The 23520-nt window shown below is 46.9% G+C and overlaps 1 protein-coding gene across 1 annotated transcript; it reads right to left on the bottom strand.

The window, feature by feature from the left end:
* Positions 1-8569: 8569 nt before the first annotated feature.
* On the bottom strand, positions 8570-16251 carry LOC110481681 (uncharacterized). The gene is made up of 2 exons (XM_021550429.2): positions 16228-16251; positions 8570-10303 (listed from the first exon to the last, which is right to left on the bottom strand). Exon 2 carries the CDS (start codon positions 10274-10276, stop codon positions 9146-9148), a length of 1131 nt encoding a protein of 376 aa, XP_021406104.2. The 5' UTR covers positions 10277-10303; positions 16228-16251; the 3' UTR covers positions 8570-9145.
* Positions 16252-23520: the final 7269 nt, after the last annotated feature.

Raw genomic sequence — 23520 nt, 5'->3', positions numbered from 1 at the left:
TTCCATATGCGATACTGCCATCACTACTACTTCTGACTGCAGTGTACAGTCATGCAGAAGCTGGTGCCTCACTACTTCAGCTAAATTCAGTGCTCTGTATATTCCTCTTGCTGGTGCCTTCCTGGATGACAAACATTTGTAAGGATCCCTCATGTTTCAAAAGGCTCAGAAGTGGAAGGCGTTTAATATTATCCTTATGTCCTTCCCAAAATGGAGGAGTTGTGGGCACACCACCAAACACCAAGGCAGAAGGAAATTATCTGGAATTTCATACACTGCTTGGAGGGAAAAGAGCCTCCCCTCCTAAAGTCTGTCTAAACCCTTTGTTTCACAAGGAGCCATCACCCTCTAGGCTGCTGCCCTGGATGCTGCTTTGCAAGTTGTTTCAGGAGGGGGTTAAATGAAGAAATATGCCAGAGTATCTGTGACCACTCTTTCTCATCAAAAAAACATCTTTAGCTCCCTTACCAGGGTCCTAGTAAACTTCCTGAAGCCATGGTGGAAGCTGAGAAAGCACAAGGCATTTGTAGAAGATGAAAATGTACTGTTAGGACATTATTCCCCTTTCCATTTCTCCTAAAGCAACTGAGTGTGTTCAGTGGCATCCGCATGAGGTGAAAAGCATCAGTGACTCCAGGCGAGTGGACCTTGCAGGTGCAGGCACTCTCTGTGCAGACACTGTGTAACTGGATGTGCATGAAGGGAAGCCCTGCACACAGTCCTGACTTGCACCTCTTGGAATCAAAACAACTGGAAGCAGTGACATGAAGGGAACCAACTTTCATGGTTCAGCCTCTTCCAGATGGGGTCTGGTGAGCCCTGGGAATCCTGACAAGTGCAGTGGGGCAGGAGAAGCTGGGCCATCAGAAACACGCTGGAGTCTGTAGCTTGCACCAGCCCCTACCACATCCCAGCCTCCAAGTTCAGGCAGTGCTGCCTGCCTGAGGAGCCACCATCCAGGACAGTGGCTGGGGATGTGCCAGAGCATGCAACTTATTATGCACAAAAGAACAAAACCAAAACATAAAGGAACAAGAGATTAAAGGGGAACAGATATTGGCTGATCTTGTCCACCCTTCTCCTGGGAGGCAGCCCAGTGCAGCTGCTGGCTGCCCCAGGCTCTGCTAGATCAAGGTAGCAGGGCTGGGATCCTTGCAGACTTGCACTGCTCCTTGAATGACAGTACTGAGTGTAGCTCTGCTGGTACCCTTTTCTGGTGTGGCAGCTTGTTTAATATCCTTTTTATGAAAATTAATTTAAGTGATCCCTCACAATCACTGTGGGATGCTGTGCCCCACTGAGGTGAAATGTCAAATCCATAATGGCAAAGGAAATCTGAACCTCTGGGTCACTAGTCCCACACCACATTAAACCAGCCATGATGTAAAGCATGGTATTAGAAAAGCTGGAAAAGGCTACTACACTGCTTGCCTGTATACAAAGTTCTGCTGCCACAACTCCTATTTCTCACTTAATGCATAAACTATTATTCCCCATTTTTGTATCATTTTTCCCTGTCTTACTCTCATTGTTTATAGCTTTTCTTTCAATACTTGATCTATCGCTGCCTCCCTTATTCTGCACTCTGCTGTTTCCATTCAGTGGTGAACTTGGCAGTGCTGGGTTAACAGTTGGTCTCAGTAATCTTAGAGGTCTTTTCCAACATAAATTATTCTATGATTCTATATAATGTTTTGACTCCCTGTCCTCATATCCCCCTTGCTGACCCTCTCATTTCCTAAATCCTCAGGGAAATGCTGCCACTAACACTGACATCTCTGAGGGATTTTTGAAGGTGTATCAGCCAAATCTGGATAACCTATTGTGCCATCCTGTCACTTAAACTGTACAAAAAGGTACAGTTTTCAGTCATTTAAATTTCTTTCCCTATGGTCCTGATGGAGAAGGATGAAAAAAACCTAACCTTGAAGAATCCCAAACTGAGCAGCTTATCCTTTTCAGAATATTCCCCCTCAATGTCTCTAAGCCTTTTCTACTGCTTAGTAATCCCTCCCTTCTGCCAGTCCCCACCACTGGGAGCTATTGTCCACCTAATGCAGAGCAGACCATGCCAGTAAGCTCCAGCCAAATTCAAACCATTAATTGTAATGTGTCTACCACTAAAATATCCGCAAACAGCTGTGAAATCCCAGAGAATTAAGCTTGAACACTAAACACTGGCCTCTTGATTTTTATTTGCAGATAATGGCTCACTCAAACACATCTGATAACTAAGGAACTGCAGCTGTAACTGTGCAGCAGAGCCCAGCACCTTCCAGCCCCTGACAGCATCTTCCCCACAAGTGTGTCCTACCTTCCCTATTCCCATCAGAAACAGGAGAGGGGGTCAACCTTGCTGGTGCACCTCTTGGACTGTCATTTTCCCCTCAGTATTGCACTCACAGGGCTCTGTTGAAATCCCAGTGACACAGCTACAGCTCTGAGGTGGCACTGTGCCTTCTCCATGAGAGCACCTTAACAGCTCACTGTGTACCCCTGCTCACAGCTGGGCCTTCCTCAGCACCTTTCCTATGTCTCTCCTGATACACCATCAGAAGACACCTGATCCTTGAAAAAAGGAACATATTTCTCAGCAGGTGTCCTGAGCCCCCCAGGAAGTGTTTGCTGTTCTCTGTTTGCAGATCTCTTCCCATTTATCAGGCCAGCCTGGTCACTCATCACCTCCTGATGTTAATGCTGGAAGACAGGGCCACTGAGTGCAAGAGTGGCAAAACTGTCATGCTCCAGCTGGGCAGAAGTGGAGCCTCACTCAGTAAATATTGACATGTCTGCAAGCAAACAGAAAGCAGCTTTCAGCAAGCAGCTCTCAGGCTCCCTGAGCTGATGCTGCACCAGAGACGCCTGATGCTTTGTGGTTATGAGCTGCTGTTTACAGAGGGCAGGATACAGGAATGGATCTCCAGCAGCTGTGATGACAGGGGCAAATTGATGGACTCACAGGAGCCACCAGCTGCATGCCCACTGCCCACCTGCAACACAACAAGTGGCTGCAACCACTTCAGCTTCTGGAAAAACAAGCTATCTTTTCCATCCCTCAGCAACTTCCAGACAGACTTTCTTCGTGAGGATGTTCAAGACAGTCTTCATTAAAAAACAGGTAGCTCAAGCCAGATTTTTGTTCCAAGTCTTTAGTTCCCCAACTTTTCTGTCCTAAAACACTGCTGTTGGTATTTAGGTGATTGCACATTCTGTAAATCGTCAGATTTAGGCAAGTCACAGGTGTGAGTGAGTATAATCTGAGTCCTTCTCATAGATCTATGGAATTGAGTAGCCAGTCATTAGTAGCATTAGTTCTTACCCCTTACAAAAACTACAATTTAACCTAATCCTAAATTGGGAGTTTTACACTCCCATTCAGACTATTGCCTGGTAGCTATATGACCACATTGCCTGCACAGATGGAGCAGAGTCCTTATTTAAAGAAGAGATGGGATTGCAAGCAAAGGCTAGTGATGGATTGGGTTCATTTCCTTACCCACCCTTCTCCATGACTTTGAGCAAGTTAATTGATCTCTTAATCCTCTAGTTCCCATACATGAAAAGGAAGTGATAATGCTTTCTTCTCTGCAGGTCTTTTTAAAAAATTTTCTTAGATTGAAAGAAATTTTGCTTTTTTTTCTCTGCTTCTGTGTTCTCTGTTTGTTTGTATTCCTAGAACAATTAGATTCTGAAACACAGCACAAGTTCCCTAGTCCGGCAATAAATGCAAATAATTATCTGCTCTCATTTGGAGTCTGTGGGCACCATGGATAGCCAATAAACAAATGGATGACGCAGATCCTTAACTGACGCTGTATGGATCTTAGAGGATTAAGGAGTGGAACAGTAAGTTCACAAGTAAATTCCAGGAGTCATCGTGCATTTAACTCCTTTCAGCTTTTATGAATTAATTCTTTACACTCCTTTTCCATTCCCTAGTTTGTTACTACTCCCTGCTGCTTGCCTGCAGAGTAAAGACAACAGCTAATCCCCAGCTCCTTTGCCCTGCATGAAATAAACAGTCCAGGTAGTGCTGGGGAGAGGACAGGTCTCTGCCCTGGAGCACATCTCTTCTTCCTTCCATTTTTCGCTTCTAAATCAAGCTGCCAATTTCTTAGAGTGGGGGATGTTGTCTTTGTGAGGCATCAAGCACAGTGTATCTATAGCACTGCCATATGCTTGACAGGCCATTAGTGTGGACTGCACTAGGCAGAGTTTCTTGTTTATTAATTTCCTTGAATAAGTCGGTTACAAAAAGCTTTCTGCCAAATAGCTCCTTTGCTGAACCAGGTGTTGGGTGACAGCAAGTACCAAAAGCATGGAAGAGGTGGGTGGAAACCACAGCCTAGGCACAACAGAAGGGAGACCAAGGCTTTGGATGGTGCAGGACTGAATGTCTCACTGCTACAACAGCTGCAGCCCCAAGCAGGGCCAGAGGGCACCTAAGTGCTGCTTTGTCAGCACTGCTCTTCTGCTCCAAACCTCAGCTTAGACAAAGACAATGTTTCATAGCAAATCATTTCAGCTGACCCTCTCCTTTGGTAACCCTGCTCTGTGGGGCCTTTGCAGAGTCCTATAAGGAAACCCACATCTCCAGGCTGGGGTCAGTTCTTTCACCAAGATCACTGAAGATCAGATCAAAGTCAGTGCCAAAACTTCTGTGTGCCTCCAGGCCTGGCAAACTCACCAGTACAAATGAATTGCAGGGAACAAACATTACAAAGCACGTTTCTGGAGAACCACAGGAAGGACAGAGAGAGAAGAGAGAAACACAGCAAAGGATGAACAGAAAAAGAAAGGGATATAGCAGATACAAAATGGAGCTATGGGTTAATAGAAGCACAAACTGGTGATACCTTTTGTCAAATATTCATTGAAAGATGGTTTGCACAATTACAGCCAGAGGCAACATTAACAGCAGGCACTGAAACACTGCTGGCAAGCTGCATTCTTCTTCTAAAAGTCACCCATCCCTACCACTGCAAAAGTATCAGGAAAACTGTCAGTATATACAATGCAGAAAATTATTCCATGCAAGTTTTCCCTATAAACTGCTTCCATTATGCACAGGTAGAGAAAGTACACTGTATGCCACCTATGCATTGAAGACAAAATGCACAATCCTATTATTTGGTCGCTGGTCTCTCCCTTCAACACTGTAAAAATCGGGCCTGGATTGCATGTTTGCCTTCAGAAGATGAGCAGTAAATAATTTATTTGGAGGCTTTTTCTGGCACAAACATATGTGTATAGACAGAGAAGGGAAACACTCGTTGAAAGGTCAGCAGATACTGATTATGAGCAGGGGAATGTTCTCATAGGAAACACTGAAGACTGTGCAGAAGTAAACATACCTCCACTGTGGAGTGGTGTGGCATGGTGACCCAGCTGAGTCCCCCTCTGGGGACTAGCTTCCCAAGGATGATGCACAAGGCCCTTGGGGTATTTACACAGCCTGTTTTCTAAAGACCAGCTGCCACTCAGCACAGTTTATCTTCTTTTCCTGATTATTCAGTCTGTGTTTTCTTTGCTCCTTCTGGCTGCCTCTTCCTCCAGTTCCTGGAACTGTGAGCAGCTGAGGCCTCAGCAGCACCTGTGTGTGCTCCAGGCACAGCAGCTGCTGCATCCTCAGATGCCGAGTGCAGTCTGTCCACCACACGCATTTCCACATCACTGGGCAACAGGCTACTTTCAGATTCTTCCCATGTTTCTAACTCAGAAATTTTGTGTTTTCCTGGAGTGTGAAAGCTCTTAGCTTCTGCTATGTCTGCATTTTGTGGTTTTTTTCAGTGAGGAGGGCTCTCTGAAAAGACCCATCCTCTTGTTGCTACCAAAATTAGGAGAGGAGAGAGATTTCCAGCCTGTGACAAGCCTGGTTGAACTCTAACAGAGGCAGAGAATATAACAAGTGAGGATCTCACTGGATCCTTGCATTTGGGTCTCTCAAATGCTCCAAACCCAAAGAGCCTTTCAACAGAAAGAGCATTTGAAGTAAACAGTTCTGGTTCTGGTGCTCCTACAGAGGGTCAAAGCCCCTCTTCTGCTGGCAAAGGTCTGTGTGTCCATGTTTGATATATGTCCTTGCAGGGACACAAATATCTACACTCAGATATTTGTTGCAGTCTCCACTTTGGCCTGGAGGAGCCCTGATTTGCACAGCATTTCCAAACACACAAAGATTAAGGAGGAGGCCAAGTTGAACAGCTGGTTTCCCTTCAAAATACTTCTTAGCTAGAATTTTGCTTATTTCTTGCTACAAGGTTCAGAAGGATGCACTCTTCTCTGTGGAACAAAGAGGGCACTGTGTACCAAGCTTTTGCTGTACAAAATCCATTCAGTGAAATTCCCATTTGCTGTTTGCCTGTTCCTAGGCTGCTCAAAAGGCCTGCTGTCTCCACTACCTCCACTATGTTTTTGATCCAACAACTGTAATAATAAAAGACGTCAATGAGTTACCCCATAGAGCATAATTCACATCTGTTTCTGAGCACAGTACCTGAGAGATAATTTTGCATCCACTCCAGGTCTTTTCTAGCCATAACCTTGCAAAGAAAAAAAAACCTTATAAAATATGATTTTAAAAGGAACTTTAAAAAGCACTTACTAAACAAACAAGCAAAAGCTTCCCTTTCTACCTTCAGGTTGTACTAGCATTAAATTTTCTACTTAAAAACAGTGGAGGGAAAGAGTAATAATGCCACTTACTATTCATGATTGTTCAGAGTATCCAAGGAGGTGTTGTTAAATCTAAACAAAAAGAGATTTCTTTCATTCTGCCTTCTCCCAAACCACTTCCTATAGGGTTGGAATAACTATCTGAAGTTCCTACTACTGAGGGAGAAGGGGGCTGCTCTGGTGGGTGCAAAGCCTGTGAATATTTACCAGGTAGAATTTGTACAACATACAAGGGAGCTCATCATCAGCCAAGGTTACTTCTGGCTTAAGCAATAAGTTCAATGGACTTTAGTATTGTTATATAATTGTAACCAGAAGTCCTCTGGGAGTTTGAACCATGCTGCTGTGCTCTCACAAGTAATTTGTGAGGAATCTCTCCCCTTAGGAGTCTGCTTTAGTCAGTAATGTGAGACAGCTGTGAGTTTTCTTTGGGAGAGAGGATCTCCTCATGGCCAGAGCCCAGGCCATGCTCTAATCATCTCCCATGGTATTATCTTACAGCTTCTCTTCAGAACAAGTAGACACCTCAAAATCACTTTTAAATTTTTCATCAAGTTCATACTGTAGGTTTGTAATTTTGCTTCTCTATATGAAACACTGACCACAGCTGCATAACTGCTCTTTCTGCAACTGCAGTTCCATTGACTTTGCATTTGCACTTTCCAGATGAGATCCTGATCCAGCAAAATCAGTGAAAGTTTTGACACTGACTTCTGCTGGACCTAGGCTTCAACCAATAGCCTCTGGCCGGTATTATAACCTATTCCTGATTTCAGTTTTTTTTTCACAGCACTATTCTTCCAACCACTCAGCAATGCACATGTCGAACAGCATACCTGAGTTCCTATTTTTCTTTACATCAAGTAGATAATGTTTAGAAAATGGCTGCAGCATTCACCTTTCCTCAGCCAACTCCATACAGCTGTGGCCCATTGACACGGTGCCTCCTTCAGTCGGCAGCTAGCTCAGAGCTAGGCACGCTTGTCAATGAAGGCCACCCCCTTTGGCCATCGCGGGCGAGGGGTATGACTTGTGAGTCCTGCTGCAGTAAACTTCTAGGGGACCCTGTGTGGGAGATATCTAATAGGGAGAGGGGGAAGGAGGGGTCCCTGGGGATCATCCTATTACCCAAGGCCCCAGCTGGAAGGTTCTGGATGGGAGGGAGAGGCCTCAGGGTGACAGACAAGCCCCAGGGTGGAGTCAGGGGAATGACTCAGCAGCAAGTTATATAACTGGGGTGGGGAAAGGGAAGATTGACAGGCAAAAGGGGGAGGAGGAGAAGGAGGGACGGACCAAATAGCATAGAGAGGGGGAGAGGGAGAAACCATAATGTGGGGAAACTAAAAACACACCCTAACAACTCCCCCTTTTTTGTTTTAAACAAAACGAAAAACTGATGAAAAGTCCTTTAAAAGGTCCTTCAAAGTTCCTTAAAATGAATTAAACTCGGGTTGGGGCAGGAATTCTGAATTCGGGTAGGTGTCAGCAAACCACGGCTGGCAGGTGGGAGCCTTCTCCACCCAGGGTCCCTCCTCGAGTTCTGGGACTGGTTGATCTTTTTCGTCCACATCAGGCTCCTGGGCAGGGAGGAGGGCAGCCAGGTTTGCTGTGTGGACTGTTAGGGCTTTGGTGATGAGGCCGGACACCACCCGTCTCAGAATTCCAAATATAACAAGGGCTAAAATAAGAACAAACACAACCATTAGACCCAAACAAATGATAGAAGTGGCCCAGCCTGAGATGCCCCAATACCCCACCAGGTCGCTCAATGTCTTGGTTTGACAAGACAGGAGTCTGTGAAGGAGGGCAAAAGCCTCCTGTGCAATGGAGAAGGTAAACCCCCTCCCTCCAAATTACCAGGATTTTTAAATTAAAAGGCTCTCAGGAAAAGATATGGGAATGGGAGTAACAATTCTTTACTAGGAGAAACTAAATAACAATTTAAAAAGGCAAATGCAATTGGTACAAACAGAACTAGTGATAAAGTCCACAACCTGATACCCTGAGGAGTCGGGGTGTTGGTAGCAGTCCAGTTGAAAGGACAGCTGCTCCTCTTGCAGTGGCTGATGAATTGCAGCTGAAGTGGTGATCTTTAGAAGGGTATAGTTTTCTCTGAAGATCTGGTGGTAGTTGGGCCGGTCTTCCTCTGTAAATCCAGCGAAGGGGCCACTTCTCTGGGAATCCCGCCAAAGGAGCTGCTTCTCTGGGAATCCCACCGAAGGAGCCGCTTCTCTGGGCATCCTGCCGAAGGAGCTGCTTCTCTGGGAATCCCACAAAGAGAGAGAGCTGCTCTGTCTCCCAAAAGGTACCACTTTATACCATAAAAGAGTGCTTGGCTTCCCCCTCTGGGTAGAGCATCTCACAATGGGATGGTGTAACGTTACCAGGCCTGCAGTGAGTCAGTCAATGGCCCATTAACAAACCATTACCTCTTCGGAGCAAACCATCATTCTTGGAAGAGATAATAAACCTACCCAACCTCCAACAGATGGCAAATAGAATACAAGCTTATCTTACAAACCAGGACACTCAACCAATCCCCAGTCTCCTTTTTGATGTCTTTAATCATATCTTGCAATTTATTGATTGCTTTCCGGACATCCCCACCCTTGGATGTTAAGTTCATACAGCACAAGCCCTCAAATTCTTCACAGGAATGGTCATGGAGCAGGAGGAGGAAGTCAATGGCTGCCTGATTTTGGAGGGTTGCCTGCCTTGTTACCTCCTCATCTAATAGGAGACCAGCAAGCGCAGTTGAGGTAACATTGGCCTGTTTCACCACCCAGCACTCCAGGCCGGCCAATTCCCTGAAGGCATGGGCAATGGCCACCCATGGTAAAAACACAATTGTGTCCATGCCTTTTGGCTTGGACCAATGAAAAATTTCAGAGTCACAATTTTTATCCAGATTACTGAGTTCGGTATCCCGTTTTAGCCAAGCCAATTGGAAGGTTCCATTAATCTGTTTCCAATGAGAAATTTTTGTCTGGTTGGGGATAAACAGGCTCAACTGGCCGAAGGTACAAGGGCCTCCAATAAGGTGAGGGGGGATGCCAGCCCAGGCCCGGGTGCCACAAATTAAGAATGTGCCTTTTGGGAGGGAATGGGGATGGTTGTCGGGGGTGGAAAACATAGGGATTTTGATTACTCGTTGGCACCATTCCTTTGCGGTGTAGGCTTGATTAGATTGTCTGACTTCAATTTTAGGCCAGTCCTGGGGATCTGGGGTAACATCAAAATGAATACAGGTATAAGAGGGAGAGTATCCAAGTAGGTCCAATTCCTGGGGACTATCTTCCATCAGGGGGAGCAGTTTGACCCATCTCCACGTGTCCAGCTGGTGGATGGTGAAGGAGCAGGCTTTCTTGCTGGGAGAAGCGGTGGGGTTAGGGAAGGTGAAGGGGAAATCATCTAATTTATATTGGATCCCTACAAGGCAGAACAGGAATGGGTCGGCAGCGGAAGAGGTGGACAAACAGATGTTGTCCTGCCCAAGGGCTTGTGCCAGCGTCTTCCAGACGTTCTTTGTTGGCTGGGGAACGATCCATGCAGAGCTGGGGATGGTGAGGCAGAGTAGAACGAGCAGGTGGTTGGGGTCCATGCTGTTTCTGGTGGTCTCGGGCTGAGGCTGTGAAGTAAATATAAAAAGAGGGTTAATAAGGGGTAACTTAGATTGAATTGGTCCATTGCCTTCTCCTCCAGCAGACGTCCTCGACTTGTCTGATAAGTGTGGCCTGAACTGGCTTGGTAATGTATGGGCGTACCCACTTTGCAGGCACCCATCTCAGCCCTGAGGGGGTAGCAACACATGCATACCCTCACCCCCTAGTGATGAGCTCAAATGGTCCTTGCAGTTGCCAGGTTTCAGGGTCTTTTATAAGGACCGGTGGCTTCTCTTTCAGCTCCAACTGAGGGTTGGTCTTAAAGTGCCGCGTAATGGGAGGGTTCAGGTTCTCAAACGCACAATTTAGAAAATTGTGTGTGAACAACGCCTGTGCCAGCTGGACATGAGGGGACTCTGCCTTCATAGCTGCTCATTGGTGTTTGATGATCTTCTTCAGGCTCTGGTGGGTCCTCTCAACTACGGCTTGACCTGTGGGGAAGTGGGGAATGCCGGTGGTGTGCTCCACTCCCCATTGCTGCAGGAAGCTTGGATCCGTATGCAGGGGCATTGTCTGTTTTTAAAACCTTAGGGACTCCAAACATGGAGAAGGCATCGATGAGGTGGTTGATGACATCCTTTGCCTTCTCCCCTGCATGGGCATAGACGGCGCCAGAAAAGGTATCCACTGATACATGGACATCCCTAAGCCTGCCAAACTCGGGGATCTTGGTGACACCCATTTGCCACACCTCGCAGCTGTGCAGCCCTCTGGGATTCACCCCAGCACTGAGTGCGGGCATCTTGTGGTTCTGGCACTGGGGGTATGTTGCCACAATGGCCTTGGCCTGGTCGCGGGTCAGTTGGAATTGCCGGACCAGACTAGGTGCATTCTGGTGGAACTTCTGATGACTGACCTTGGCTCGTTGGAACCGGTCAGGGAGTGGCACCATGTGTACCGGGGCCGCCAGGGCATCAGCTCTTCGATTGCCCTTGGCAATGAACCCCGGCATGTCAGTGTGCGACCTGACATGCATCACATAAAATTGTTGTTCTCAGTGGGAGACAAGATCTATTAGTTGTGAGAGCAACACATATGGGGCGGTGTTAGGCACTTCCTGCAAGATTGCGTTTTCAGCCCTGGACACTACAGCAGCTACATATGCCGAATCTGTAACCAAATTGAAGGGTTCCTGGAACCTCTCAAATGCCCTGACAACAGTGGCCAACTCAGCTACTTGAGGTGATCCTTCCACCTTGGCAATATCTGCCTCTCACTGCTGAGTCTGAGGATCCTTCCAAGTCATTACGGACTTGTGGGATGCTCTGGACGCGTCAGTGAAAACTGTCAGGGCCTTTAGAGGTTGCCTACTCTGGACCCTTTTGAGTGATAGTGAAAATTGGACATCCAAATTAAAAATTTTGTGGGCCGGCCAATGAATTGAAATTTGACCAGTGTAGCTGTCCAACACAAACTGCAGGGACTCATTTTCACGGAGTAAGTGCTCCAACATTGCTTTTGTAAATTGGCCCATGGATAATTGGATTGGGACGTGAATGATGTTGAAGTCGCACCCTGCCAACTCCCTGATGCGCAGCCACGCTTTCTGGATGAGGTCAGCCATCAGCTCCTGTGGCAAGGTCATTCTCTTGGACCGAAGATGACTGAGGAAAACCCACTCTATGATCAAGAGAGGGTCCCTCGAGCCATGGTCCTCCTCCCTGATCTTACTGTGACACTGAAATATCATCCCATGGAGGTGTGGCAATTTTCCCAGGATGATGAACTGGAAGGGCGGACCCAGTTGGTAGCGGTGGGCCTGCCTGGCAGACATTTATATTTGTACCTTTTCTAAAGTCTTCTGCGCCTCTGGGGTAAGGGTCCGTGGGGAACTAGGCCCCTCTCCCCCTTCCAATAAATTGAAAAGGGGGGCCAGGTCTTTGGTGGAGATACCCAGCCACAGTCTTACCCAATTTAACGACCCACACAGTTGTTGAAGGTCCGCTAGGGTCTGGACAGAATTGCGAATTTCCAGTTTTTGAGGAGCAATGGTCCTCGCTTTCATCTGCAGCCCCAGGTACCTCCAAGGTGGCATCCTCTGAATCTTCTTGGTCTGGAGCTTGAACCCTGCAGCAATCAATGAATCCATTGTTAGGCCAAGTGCATAGGTATGCAGATCGTCCATGGGGGCACACACCAGTATGTCGTCCATGTAGTCCGGGATGATGGCATCTCCTACAGCTACACGGACAGGGACAGCAAGGAGGAGATGTACCACTGGCAGATGACTGGGCTGTTCTTCATGCCCTGAGGAAGAACTTTCCAGTGGTATCTTCTCCTTGGGGATTCTTGGTTGATGGTAGGAGCCGAGAAGGCGAACCGTGGGGCGTCGTCAGGATGTAGGGGAATTTGAAAGAAACAGTCTTTTATGTCTATTATGGCCAAATTCCAATTGCGGGGGAGCATTGATGGGGACAGCATCCCTGGTTGGAGAGACCCCATATCTTCAATGACTTTGTTTATTTCACGGAGGTCGTGAAGGAGCCGCCATTTGTCCTTGTTAGGCTTTATAATAACAAAGACAGGGGAGTTCCACGGAGAGGTGGTCTCCACGATGTTACCTTTCTTAAGTTGCTCCTTCACGAGTTCCTCGAGTGCTGCTAGTTTTTGTTTGTTGAGTGGCCACTGTTCCACCCAAACTGGTTCATCTGTTAGCCAATTCAGTTTTTGGGTGGGGCGCTCCTCAGTGGCTGCCGCCCGAAAAAGCTGGGGGGGCTTAGGGATGTCAATTTTTGCCCCCCACTGGGCCATCAGGTCTCTTCCCCAGAGGGGTTCCATAAAATCCAAAACGAACAGGCGTTTGGAAGCCAATTACCCATCTGGCCCCTCAATTTGTACAATGCTCTTAGCTTGTCGTGCCAATTTAATACCCCCTACACCCTGCACGCGTCCGGCCACGTTTTGCAATTCCCAATGTGATGGCCACTCCCAAGCGGGAATCATCGTCACATCCGCCCCAGTGTCCAGGAGCCCCTGCACTGTCTTTCGCTCGCCCCAGAAATTAAGGCCACAAGTTATTTTTGGCTTGTTCTCCCCAAGGGCCTGTGCCCAATAGACAGATGGAATAAGTTTTTTCTTAAATTTCAGCCTGCTCCCGGTCCCAAGGTGGTTCGGGGACTGGGATGGCTTGGACCACTATTTGACCCTTGGGGAGAAACACTGGCAGGCGAACACAATGCAGGGGAAGCATGAAGCGCCCTGGGTCTGATGTCACTAACCCGGGCAGTACCATGATCTCCTGGGGTGTGTATTTTGTGTCGCCAACAACGATGTACTTCCATCTCAGCTGGTCCCAGGTACCTGAACCCTCTGGCGCCACCAAGACTAGGTGGCGGTCTGAGTCATGGAGGTGCAGCAGTTTTGTCAGCTGGAGCCTGAAAGGGGAAAAACACGACATTGTTGTTAAGATGGGCCTGCGGTGTTGCTGCTCGTAGAGTGCACGTGTACTATCCGTTGGAATAATGTCCAGTCCAGGAATTGTTGAGTCCATTTTAGTGGCTGTTGAGGTTGGTGTGGGCGTCTGCTGGAATCCCCCTCCCTGCGAAAACACAGAGCCCACCAAATTTATGTCCGAGCGCAGGAGGGAGCTGCGCTCAAAAGTCAGTTTTTTGGCGGTCCCTGGGTCCTGCCCTGTTGTTTCTTAATTTGATGGAAATCCCTTTTTTAGGGTGCAGTCCCCAAACCAATGTCCTGGAGTCCCACACAGGAAGCAACGGTCTCCTGGTCTCTGGCTGTGCTCTATGGGTCGAGGGCGTTGATGCGGCATCGGCGGTCCGGTGTTGGCGGCATAGGCGTGTCGGGCTGGTCTCGGTCTGGCTGGCGGTGGTGTGGCTGGTGCAGGTCCCCCATTAGGTGGTTCTTCCGTCGTCAAGAAGTCGACCTTTATCTCACACACTTCTAGAATGTCATGTAGGGTTGGCTTTGGCTCCAGAGGGAGACTCAGGATGGTTGCTTTGCACTGGGCATTTGCGTTGACTGCCGCTATCTCCCGCAGCACCTCCTGCCTCGCAGTTTCATCTTTTATCTGGAGCTCCACCGACCTGCGGAGCCTCTCGACATAATCTAAAAAGGTCTCATTGGGGGACTGCATGATCTTGAGGTAATTCAAGACCTGACCCTTCGGTTTAAGATTTAAGAACGCCCTTTCTGCTGCCCACACGGATTCTCGCAACGCATTCCGGGGGATTTCTGAGGCCTGTCGCCCTCCGTCGGCCCACTCCACTTGACCGCAGAGGTGGTCAAGGGAGAGCATCCTTCCCCCTGCGTCATGAGCAGTGGCCAGGTCCTCCCAAAGTTGGTAAAGGGAGGCCCAGACCTCCTTCCACCACTCTGTCTCCCACCTCAAGAACTCCGTAGGAGTCAAGAGGCAGGAGAAGAGCTGGTGGACATCTGCAGGGGTAAGGTCTGTTGACAAAGTGGCCATCCGCATCCCCCGGAAGCACTCGCTCTCCCGAGTGAACTCCCACTGCGCCCTGCATAACTCTTTGGTAACTTGAAATAGCAGTGGGGTTCACTGGGCGCGCGTGCCACCCTTGGCCATTGGGATGTAGGTGACTGGCGCAGCCAGGAGTGTCTGTGTGGGACTGCTGTTTTCAGGGAGGGATCCTGATGGTAAGTGAGAGCTGCTTCTGCTCCCAGGCCCCACCTCCCCGGTCCTACAATCGTGGGAACCGGAAGGAGGACTGTGGGAACCGGAAGGTGGTTCCAGGTGGGAGGGACCAAGGGACAGGGTGGAGCCCGTGGGAGGAGGGACTTCTGCCTGGGGGGAGTGGCCAAGGGAGGAACCAGGGTTAGAGGCGTAACATTGGTGGGAGGGGTCAAATCCGTGGGAACTGGAGTCGGAGCTGGAGGCGGGATTGCAGGGAAGAGGAGGGGCCAAGGAAAGGGAGGAGCGGGAACCGGGGGAGGGGTCAAAGGACCGGAAGGGGTTGGAAGGGGAACGAAAGGGATTTTGGGAAGAAGAAGACCAAGAGGCGGGAAAATCCACGTGGCGCCCACCATTTTCTCCCCTCGGTGCCAGTGCTATCTTGAGGAGGAGAACAAGTGGCGGGAAAAGCCATGCGGTATCTGTCATCTTGGCTTCTCTGGGGGCCATCTTGGGGAGATGGGGAATCGGGGATGTTAAATCTAACAAACTTTGGGGATTTTTTGGATAGAACTGTACATTTTGGGGAAAGATGGGGACTGGAAAATTCCTGGGGAGTCAGACATCCGAGACTCCTCAGGCGGGGGGACCCAGTATTCTGAGGAGAGCCGGGGAGTCAGTAGCAGCCCCGCGCTGGATCGTGGATTGCTCCCCTCAGAATTCCAGGTCTAGGGGAAACCAGGGAGGGAAGAGGGCTAGGGGAGAACATAACTGGGGAAGATCTGTCGGATGATGGCTCTATCTCCATTCCCTGTTTTGCTTTTAAAATTGTTTGAATTTGCAAAGCCCAAAATGTTAATTTAGAAATCTGACTACTCCCTGTTTTGCCTAGAATTGTTAATTTTTGTCCAACTTGATCCCAAAATTGGTTATCAGTCACCTTTTCAGGGGTAGTCACCTCAGGGAAATGAAGAAAGAGCCACCTCACTAGATCTTTAACTTGACCTTTCTTAACAGACACCCCACCCCCCAATAGGATACCCACAACTTGGAGGAAGACCCCCTTCTGCTCTGCAGACAACTTGTTGACCATTATGATGTTTCAAAAAATGCAGAGCAAATAAAATTCCCACTTCAGAAAAAAGGTAAAAAGAAATTGAAACAGCCCCAACTGGACAACCCCAAAATCTTTCCCCCACCCAGGGAATAAAAGAGGAAAGGATCCCCTTGTCCCGCACCCAAAGAGAGAGAAGAAAAAGGAAGGGGGGAAAGAAAGAAAAGATATAGGGAATTTTCCCTACTTACCAAGTCCAGGGGGCAAATAAAATCTGAAGTGGGGTCTTTGTTGGGGAGAGACTTCCAAGGAAGCTGCCTCTCCCGTCCCCCAGGAGCGCAACCTCTAAAACAAGGCCTGCTGCGACTGGGGGTAACTCAGGGCCATGGACCTCTTGCAGGCTGTCGTGTGGAGTTTTGTAAATCCAGGGGTGGCAGCCCCGCTGGTTTTGTGCGAGGGGTCTGGCAGCAATTCCAGGGCCCACGTTGGGCGCCAAGTTGATGCGGTGCCTCCTTTGGTCAGCAGCTAGCTCAGTGCTAGGCATGCTTGTCAACAAAAGCCACCCCCTTTGGCCACTGCGGGCGAGGGGTATTACCTGTGAGTCTTGCTGCACTAAACTTCTAGGGGACCCTGTGTGCCGATGACAAAGACTCAGGAGTCGTCCTTTCAAGGGTACCGCAGCTCCAAGTTTATTGGTGGTCCACGGGCACCACCTTAGCTCGAATAGGGTATGCCCCAAAAGGCAAGAGGGTACAGTTGGCAGGGGATTATAACAGTGGGTGGTAACATGGGGAGGGAACATCAATGAACCAATGGGGAATAACCAGGGAGTGGTAAAGGGTATGACAATCAAGGGAGATATCTAATAGGGAGAGGGGGAAGGAGGGGTCCCTGGGGATCAGCCTATCACCCAAGGCCCCAGCTGGTTCTGGATGGGAGGGAGAGGCCTCAGGGTGACAGACAAGCCCCAGGGTGGAGTCAGGGGAATGACTCAGCAGCAAGTTATATAACTGGGGTGGGGAAAGGGAAGATTGACAGGCAAAAGGGGGAGGAGGAGAAGGAGGGACGGACCAAATAGCATAGAGAGGGGGAAAGGGAGAAACCATAATGTGGGGAAACTAAAAACACACCCTAACAGCCCATAATTTTTAAGACAGATGATCTCAAGCTGAAAGGATGTGATTCTGGGTAAATAGGGGCAAAAATAAAGCTGTGGTTAAATGAAAAGGAAACTTCAGGTAGTTTTGTATTTTAAAATTGATTAAGCATTTGCACACAGAGACCCACTGAAGTCCTAGAACTAGGCAGATTTGTCAGTATTGACCCTAACAGCCCTCTCCCAAAAAAATTATACCTTAGCTCATCCTACTGGTAATGGTAACTGTAAAACAAAGAATGCCTGAGGACATCTCATGGTGGTTGTCTGGGAAAGGAAATTTGGTTCAAAAGCACTACCACAGTCCCAGTCTGCAGGTCTTAGGTGCTCAGAAGCTGGAAACAGCCTGTCCCACAGTGATTCTACTGTGCCAGGTCAAGCTTTGCAATGTTATTAGTTTGAGGTGAACTGTATGAAATTCTGAGGCAGACTAAACCAGGAGTCCACCACACCACCCACCCTCCTGCTCTCAATCTGTTTTTTTCCCAATGGAAAGCTGGAAGCATGGTAGGGAGAAGAGAGAAGAGAGGGCAGACAAGTACACACCCCAGCTGCATCCTGACAAACAAGCAGCAGTGCACATCTGGGTCTCCAAGCTGGAAAACAGCCCCAGGCCTCACAGTTCAGATGCACCTCTACACCTCACAAGTTGTTTTAAGCAGGAAATCACCCTGTGGCTGGCTATGAAGCCCAAATAACTAGCCGCGAGAGACCCACACCATTTTTATGGGCATACTGCTGTGCTGCTGCACTGACAAACTCACAGGGGGGACTTGAGCATGTGGTTTCTCTTATTGTCATGGGGAAACTTCCTTAGCTCAGATCTGCAATGACCTCCAGACCTTGCTGGACAAGGTCATTCTGCTGCAGGAAATTCTGAGGTAGAGGCTGGTAGAAGCAATGGCAAATGTAACAGTTTCTGCAGGAAAGCAAGCTGGTATTTATTATTGTGACACTACTTGTAATCCCATAAAAACTAAAGGCCAGACTGGGAGCAGGATTCATTCTGCAAGGTGCCAAACAAACCAGAGCAACCTTCACCCTTGCAGTTGTAAGCTGGGCTCAGGTAAAGGAAAACCTCCAAAGCTGCAGCATTTACTTGTTCACTTCATGGTTTTTGCTATGAATTGTTTAAAGATCTGGAAAACAGATGAAGCCAAGAAAGGCAGGAGTCTGAAGAGAATGTGGCTCAGGCGTACAAATGATGATTTTATAGAGTAGATCAGATTTGGGGACTGATGCAGACAATGACAAACAACTCTAGACAAGAAGAAGAGAGGTAGGAAATAAATTTTAGGAGATTAGGGCTCTGGAACAGATTATTAAGAAGTGTCTTCATGCATATCCGTAACACCAAAGATTGCATTCTCTCTTTAGATCAAATAGATGCCTCTATGCAGACAAGGAGGAAAAATTACTCCTACCAGAGTTCTGTAAATAAAGAAATGTCAATAAAATTCAGTTGTTATAACAATTTCCTGATGCAGAGGACAAAATACTTTTTACATGGTGTTCTACTACTTCTTTCAATGACAACCCTATCCTCTCAGTTGCAAATTATTACTTAGCTTTTCAATAATAGCTATGTTTGAGGCACATATCCATTTAACATTTGGAATTTTTCACATATAATTCCCTTATGAATGGGAGATGTGTGTTTAAGATTACTAAGTGAATAAAAACAAATTCTGCCCTTTGAAAATTTGATGTAAAGTATCTGCCTTAATACAGATTTATACTTGCAGTTACATCAGAGTAAATGAGAATAAACTTTGGCCTCATGATATTCAGCACACTGGTAGGAATGTAACACAAGAAAGGGTTACTTTCCAACTGCTTGCAGGATTTAAGGCAGATAAATAAATAATAATAATAAGCCTCTGTTTCTGAAAGGAGATATTCAGTCTACCCAAAGCACCATCCAAGTCATTAAAGGATTCCCAGGTGCCAGCATTTGGAAAGGGTATCTATTCAAACAGTTTAGGCAGAGGTCTCTGCTGCTCTCTCTCCTGGGTCATCTCAGATTTCCTCAATCTCTGCCCAGAGCTGAGTTGAGGCAGGAAAGAAAAGCTGGAAATTTCAGAGTAACATTTTCTCCTGAATTAGACAGAACATATGTTTCAGTCTTGCAGTAAAAATGAGGAAACCCCTCCTTTGTTAGCAGTTACAAGGCTGCCTGGGTGAGGGCCACACACTGCATGTGGAGGAACAGCCTCTGCAGCAGATGCTGTGCAAAGAACCCTCTTTTCCTCCCCTTTTTTGACATAATTTACCTGGCTCATCTCTATTACTGAGAATAGAAACCACATATAAATGTCAGCACAATGCAGCTAGGTTTTTAAAACAAAGTAATTAAGCAGCAGGTGAAAGAATGAATCCACACAAAGGCAAAAGGCTTGCTGAGGATATGGCTAAGTTTTCTGGCAATAGTCAGTGCTCCAGAAATGGGGATGCAAACATCTCTCTGGTTGTTTGATGCTTGGAGGACACAGTTATCTGAAGCTGCACACCCCACCTGAGCTGGTCTTGGGCTCCTATACATTTTTAAAGGTAAAAATACATAAGTAGGTGCCTTAGACTGAGTAGAAATTTCATATTGGGAGGTATTTTCTGAGGGAAAAAAAAACAAAAACCCTATTGAAAATGGCAATCAGTATAGAAAGTGACACTGAGAAAAGGCTAGTGATCTCTGACTATCTGGCAAAGAGAGATATGCAGAGGTCTCCAACAGGAATAAGCTCTGCCTGGATAAAAACCAAGACTACTACAAGAAGAATATTGTCTGGAAACCTTATCTTTAGTTAATGAGCTCTGCCTTATCAATCCTTCTGATTCCAGAGCTCCCCTGCATGCACTTCTTTGCTTCTGCTCTGGGCTCTCAGGTGCTAGGCCAGAAACATCCATCCCATCAGCAGCTTGCCACATGCGTCAAGCATCACCCCAGTCTTCATTGCTTTTTTGCTTAAACACTAGAGAGATTCTGCCTGGAGCCACTTGAAAGCTTCAGAACTTGTTGATCTCTCTTCCAAGGACAAGTTGATTAAACCTCATTACACCAAGACTGTGATTACCACTGGCAGCTGATTCGTTCCACTCTGTGATGTGTAGTTTTGGTCACAGCCCTGAAAAGCCTAAATCAGTCAGGTTTATTATAAGGCATGCATTATAAGGCATGCTCTTAGCATTTTGCTGTAGCAACTGCAGCTTGTAGAGTTGAGTGTCAGTCCTAAAAATCAAATTTATAAAGACCAGGGAATGTCATCAGCAGGTTACATCCAGGGAATCGCCAAAACAATTTAGCAGTCTTCTATGCACTGCCTGACCTTGTAGGATGTCTGAAAAATCTTGTGTTAGCTATTTGTAAATATATTAAATCCTAGTGCCAAGACACAAAAATGATGGGCTGGATAATACCCACAACAATGTGGATAACAGCTATAACAATGCATTAAATTCTCCTGAAGCCTAACCACAGTCAGAACTACATTGACACAGCAATTTCTCCTTGTGCTATTCTGTCTTTCCCAGGATTCCTCAACAGCACTTTCCTGCTCAGGCTATCAGCAGTCCAACTGGCAGCATGGTATGTGCAAAGTCACAGTGCTACATCTCACCCCTCTGGGTACCTGAAAAACAACCAAGAGAGACATGTGTGCTCAGCTGTCAGCTAGAAGTATCACAGCAACTGAAGTGATGCCCGGGCAGGATGATGTAATCAGCACATTGGTATTTCTTACCCCAGTAAACTCTACCTGTCCCCTGTGCCAAGAGCAGTCAGTATGATAGAGGCTATTAGGGGAGTGATGAAAAGCATGAAACAAACCTTAAAGACATAGAAGATTTGATGTCACGAAATGACAAAGCTCTTTGGCTCTCGTGCTTGTCTTTTCCTGAGTAAGGCAGGATGACCACTTTTTTTGGGTATATTGCCTGCCCAGGATTATGCCAAAGAGAATCTCCAGGGAAGGCTTGTGACAGTCCTCCTGCAGATTTCTTCAGTATCTCAGCACAGCTGCTCCCATCCTGACCTACTAGCCAAATTTCTTGCTGTTACCAAGAGTGCTACTGCAGACATTCCAGAAGTGGAGGAGTCCAGCTCATGGCACACACTGCACTTTCACCCCTTCCTCTCTGTGTCTCCCCATGACTGCACACAGCTAGCTCAGGTCCCACTAATGGAGAAAACAGTATTGGTCCTAGATGAGACAAAAGACCCACATCCTTTTCCTTTGAACAATGTGCAGTCAAGGTACTCCCAGCATTTTTCCATGTTTAGTACAATCTCCAAGACAGAGGAAAGTGTCTGTATTATATCAGGGAGGGACACTCCAGATCCCTCCTGTTCCTGTTAAAACATCACTTGGCTCTAGTTCCTTACTTTTTATCCTCAGCATAGCTCAAGGCTTCACTTTGCAGTTCTTGAAGTTTGTTCAGCTGTTTGTCGTCCACAGTCTCCTCCCCTTCTGACAAGCAGCCATCTATCTTTCCTTCCTTATTGAGAAAAACCCTGTACTTTCCTCTCTTGCTTACTATCTTTTACTATCCTTAGCAGTAAGGACTTACAAGCAGGAAAATTATTCAAAACTGCAATGTTTATGAAGTCAGAGACAATCTGAAATTTTGAGATGATTTGAAGGAAGGTTAGATTTTATATTCAACACACCTGGAAGGAATAACCATTATCCATTTTTTGCTGCATGGGAACCAAATGCAGATTTGTCCCCACCACACAAAAAAACCAGGTGATGGATGGCACTATACCTTGTGATCAGTGTCAGCCCAATGGATGCCCAGGACAGTGCAATAGTTGTTCTGCAAGCGGATTTTGAGGACAGCCTTATCAATTTGTACCAGCAGAAATGGAAATGACATAGCTATTTTTCTTTCTTTGGAGATGAGGTATACTAAAGAACATGTATGAAGATGAGTTCACTTCACTACATCACTAAAAAGGTTTTCAAATGTTTTGTGAAAGGTGTGGAAGCATCCAGGAGACACTGTGCACACAGCAACAACTCACATGTATTTCAAGATGCTCAGCAAGCTTTGCTACCTTGCCTGTGATGAGTGGAAGGGAACCTGAGACTCTTTTCTCCCCCAAAAGGATGCCAGCTCTAAAGGGTGGAGCTGGGACAAGTGGAAACCTTTTGGCACACAGGTATGTGCATGTTCTGTGCAAAGGCAGGAGAACTCAGTCCTCTGATGGCAGCTGCTGGACTGTGGACCTTCCCTTGCTGAAACAGGTGTCTCAGAAATGCCACCTAGCCAGATGACAGCTGAATAATGCCTGGTGCCTCTCTTCCCTCCTGTCTGCCCACTGCTGACCAGCTCCTTGTTTCAGCCTGGGATGGCAAGGAATGGGAGAAACTGCTTTCGAACTGTTTAATAACAGTGATGGTAACCTTTGACCTTACTGAATAGCAGCACTTTTGACCTTTCATTTGTTAAATAATGCAACCACTTACTTCCCAGTTCTTATCAGTGTTTAATAATTGGGGTCAAGACAAAGGGGAGCAGAGTTACCCACCAGACTTTACTGAACCAGGAAGCATTTCCTTAAGCTATAGATATTATTTTTGATAAACTTCAGTCAGGGCAGGCAAAGACTAGAGACTAGGTGGCTTGGAAGATCCATAACAGGCTAAAGAGCCTCTCAGCTGTTAGCATCTGGTTTGAATCCAGCTGTGGTTGACAGTGGCAGAAATTCATTATGATTTTGGGTTGCCTCTCTGACTCATGTGAAATGAGTCTGGCTTGCAGTTCCACTGCTCACTGGACAATCACAGCCCTATCATAAAATACTAACACACACTTCTAGAGAAATCAGTGATTAAATGAGTCTACAAAGCCTGAAAATTCCTATTGCATTGAGCAAATCAGGCAGAGGTAGGTGGCAGCATGGACAAAAGTCTGCGGTCACTTCAGTGTGTTCTGCCTGATTCCCATCAAAGAGAAGGTGGTTAATCTTCAGGAATCTGAGTTGCCTTTTGTACAGGGTAAGTAAAGCTAATGGGTCAGCTTTTGTGCTGTACAGCCCATTAAACATCTCACTTGACAAAAAATCAGGTGACAACTGTTACAGGCAGCAGTCCCAGGATCAGTGTTTTCCTTAGAAGTGAACAGGAAACAGATGAAAAAGAAAGAATTTATGACTTTACAATGGATTTAAATGTAAGTGCATGCACATATTTATTTATATAACACACATATAAAAGCTCAAATTTCCTGAAGACGTCAAACAGAAATTTTATTTGTCCAAGCAGCTGCACAATCTCATTACTTATTTGTTGTATTTTGTGTTAAGCCAGACTGCAAGATTTTTAGGGCAGGAGCCGTTTCCTGGATGTCTGTGATTCAGCAAAACAAGCTGCCAAAGAGCAATGCAAAT

This window comes from Lonchura striata, chromosome 3 (genome assembly GCF_046129695.1).
Source record: "Lonchura striata isolate bLonStr1 chromosome 3, bLonStr1.mat, whole genome shotgun sequence".
Taxonomy (NCBI): Eukaryota; Metazoa; Chordata; class Aves; order Passeriformes; family Estrildidae; genus Lonchura; species Lonchura striata.
This window is presented reverse-complemented; position numbering and strand designations above follow the sequence as displayed.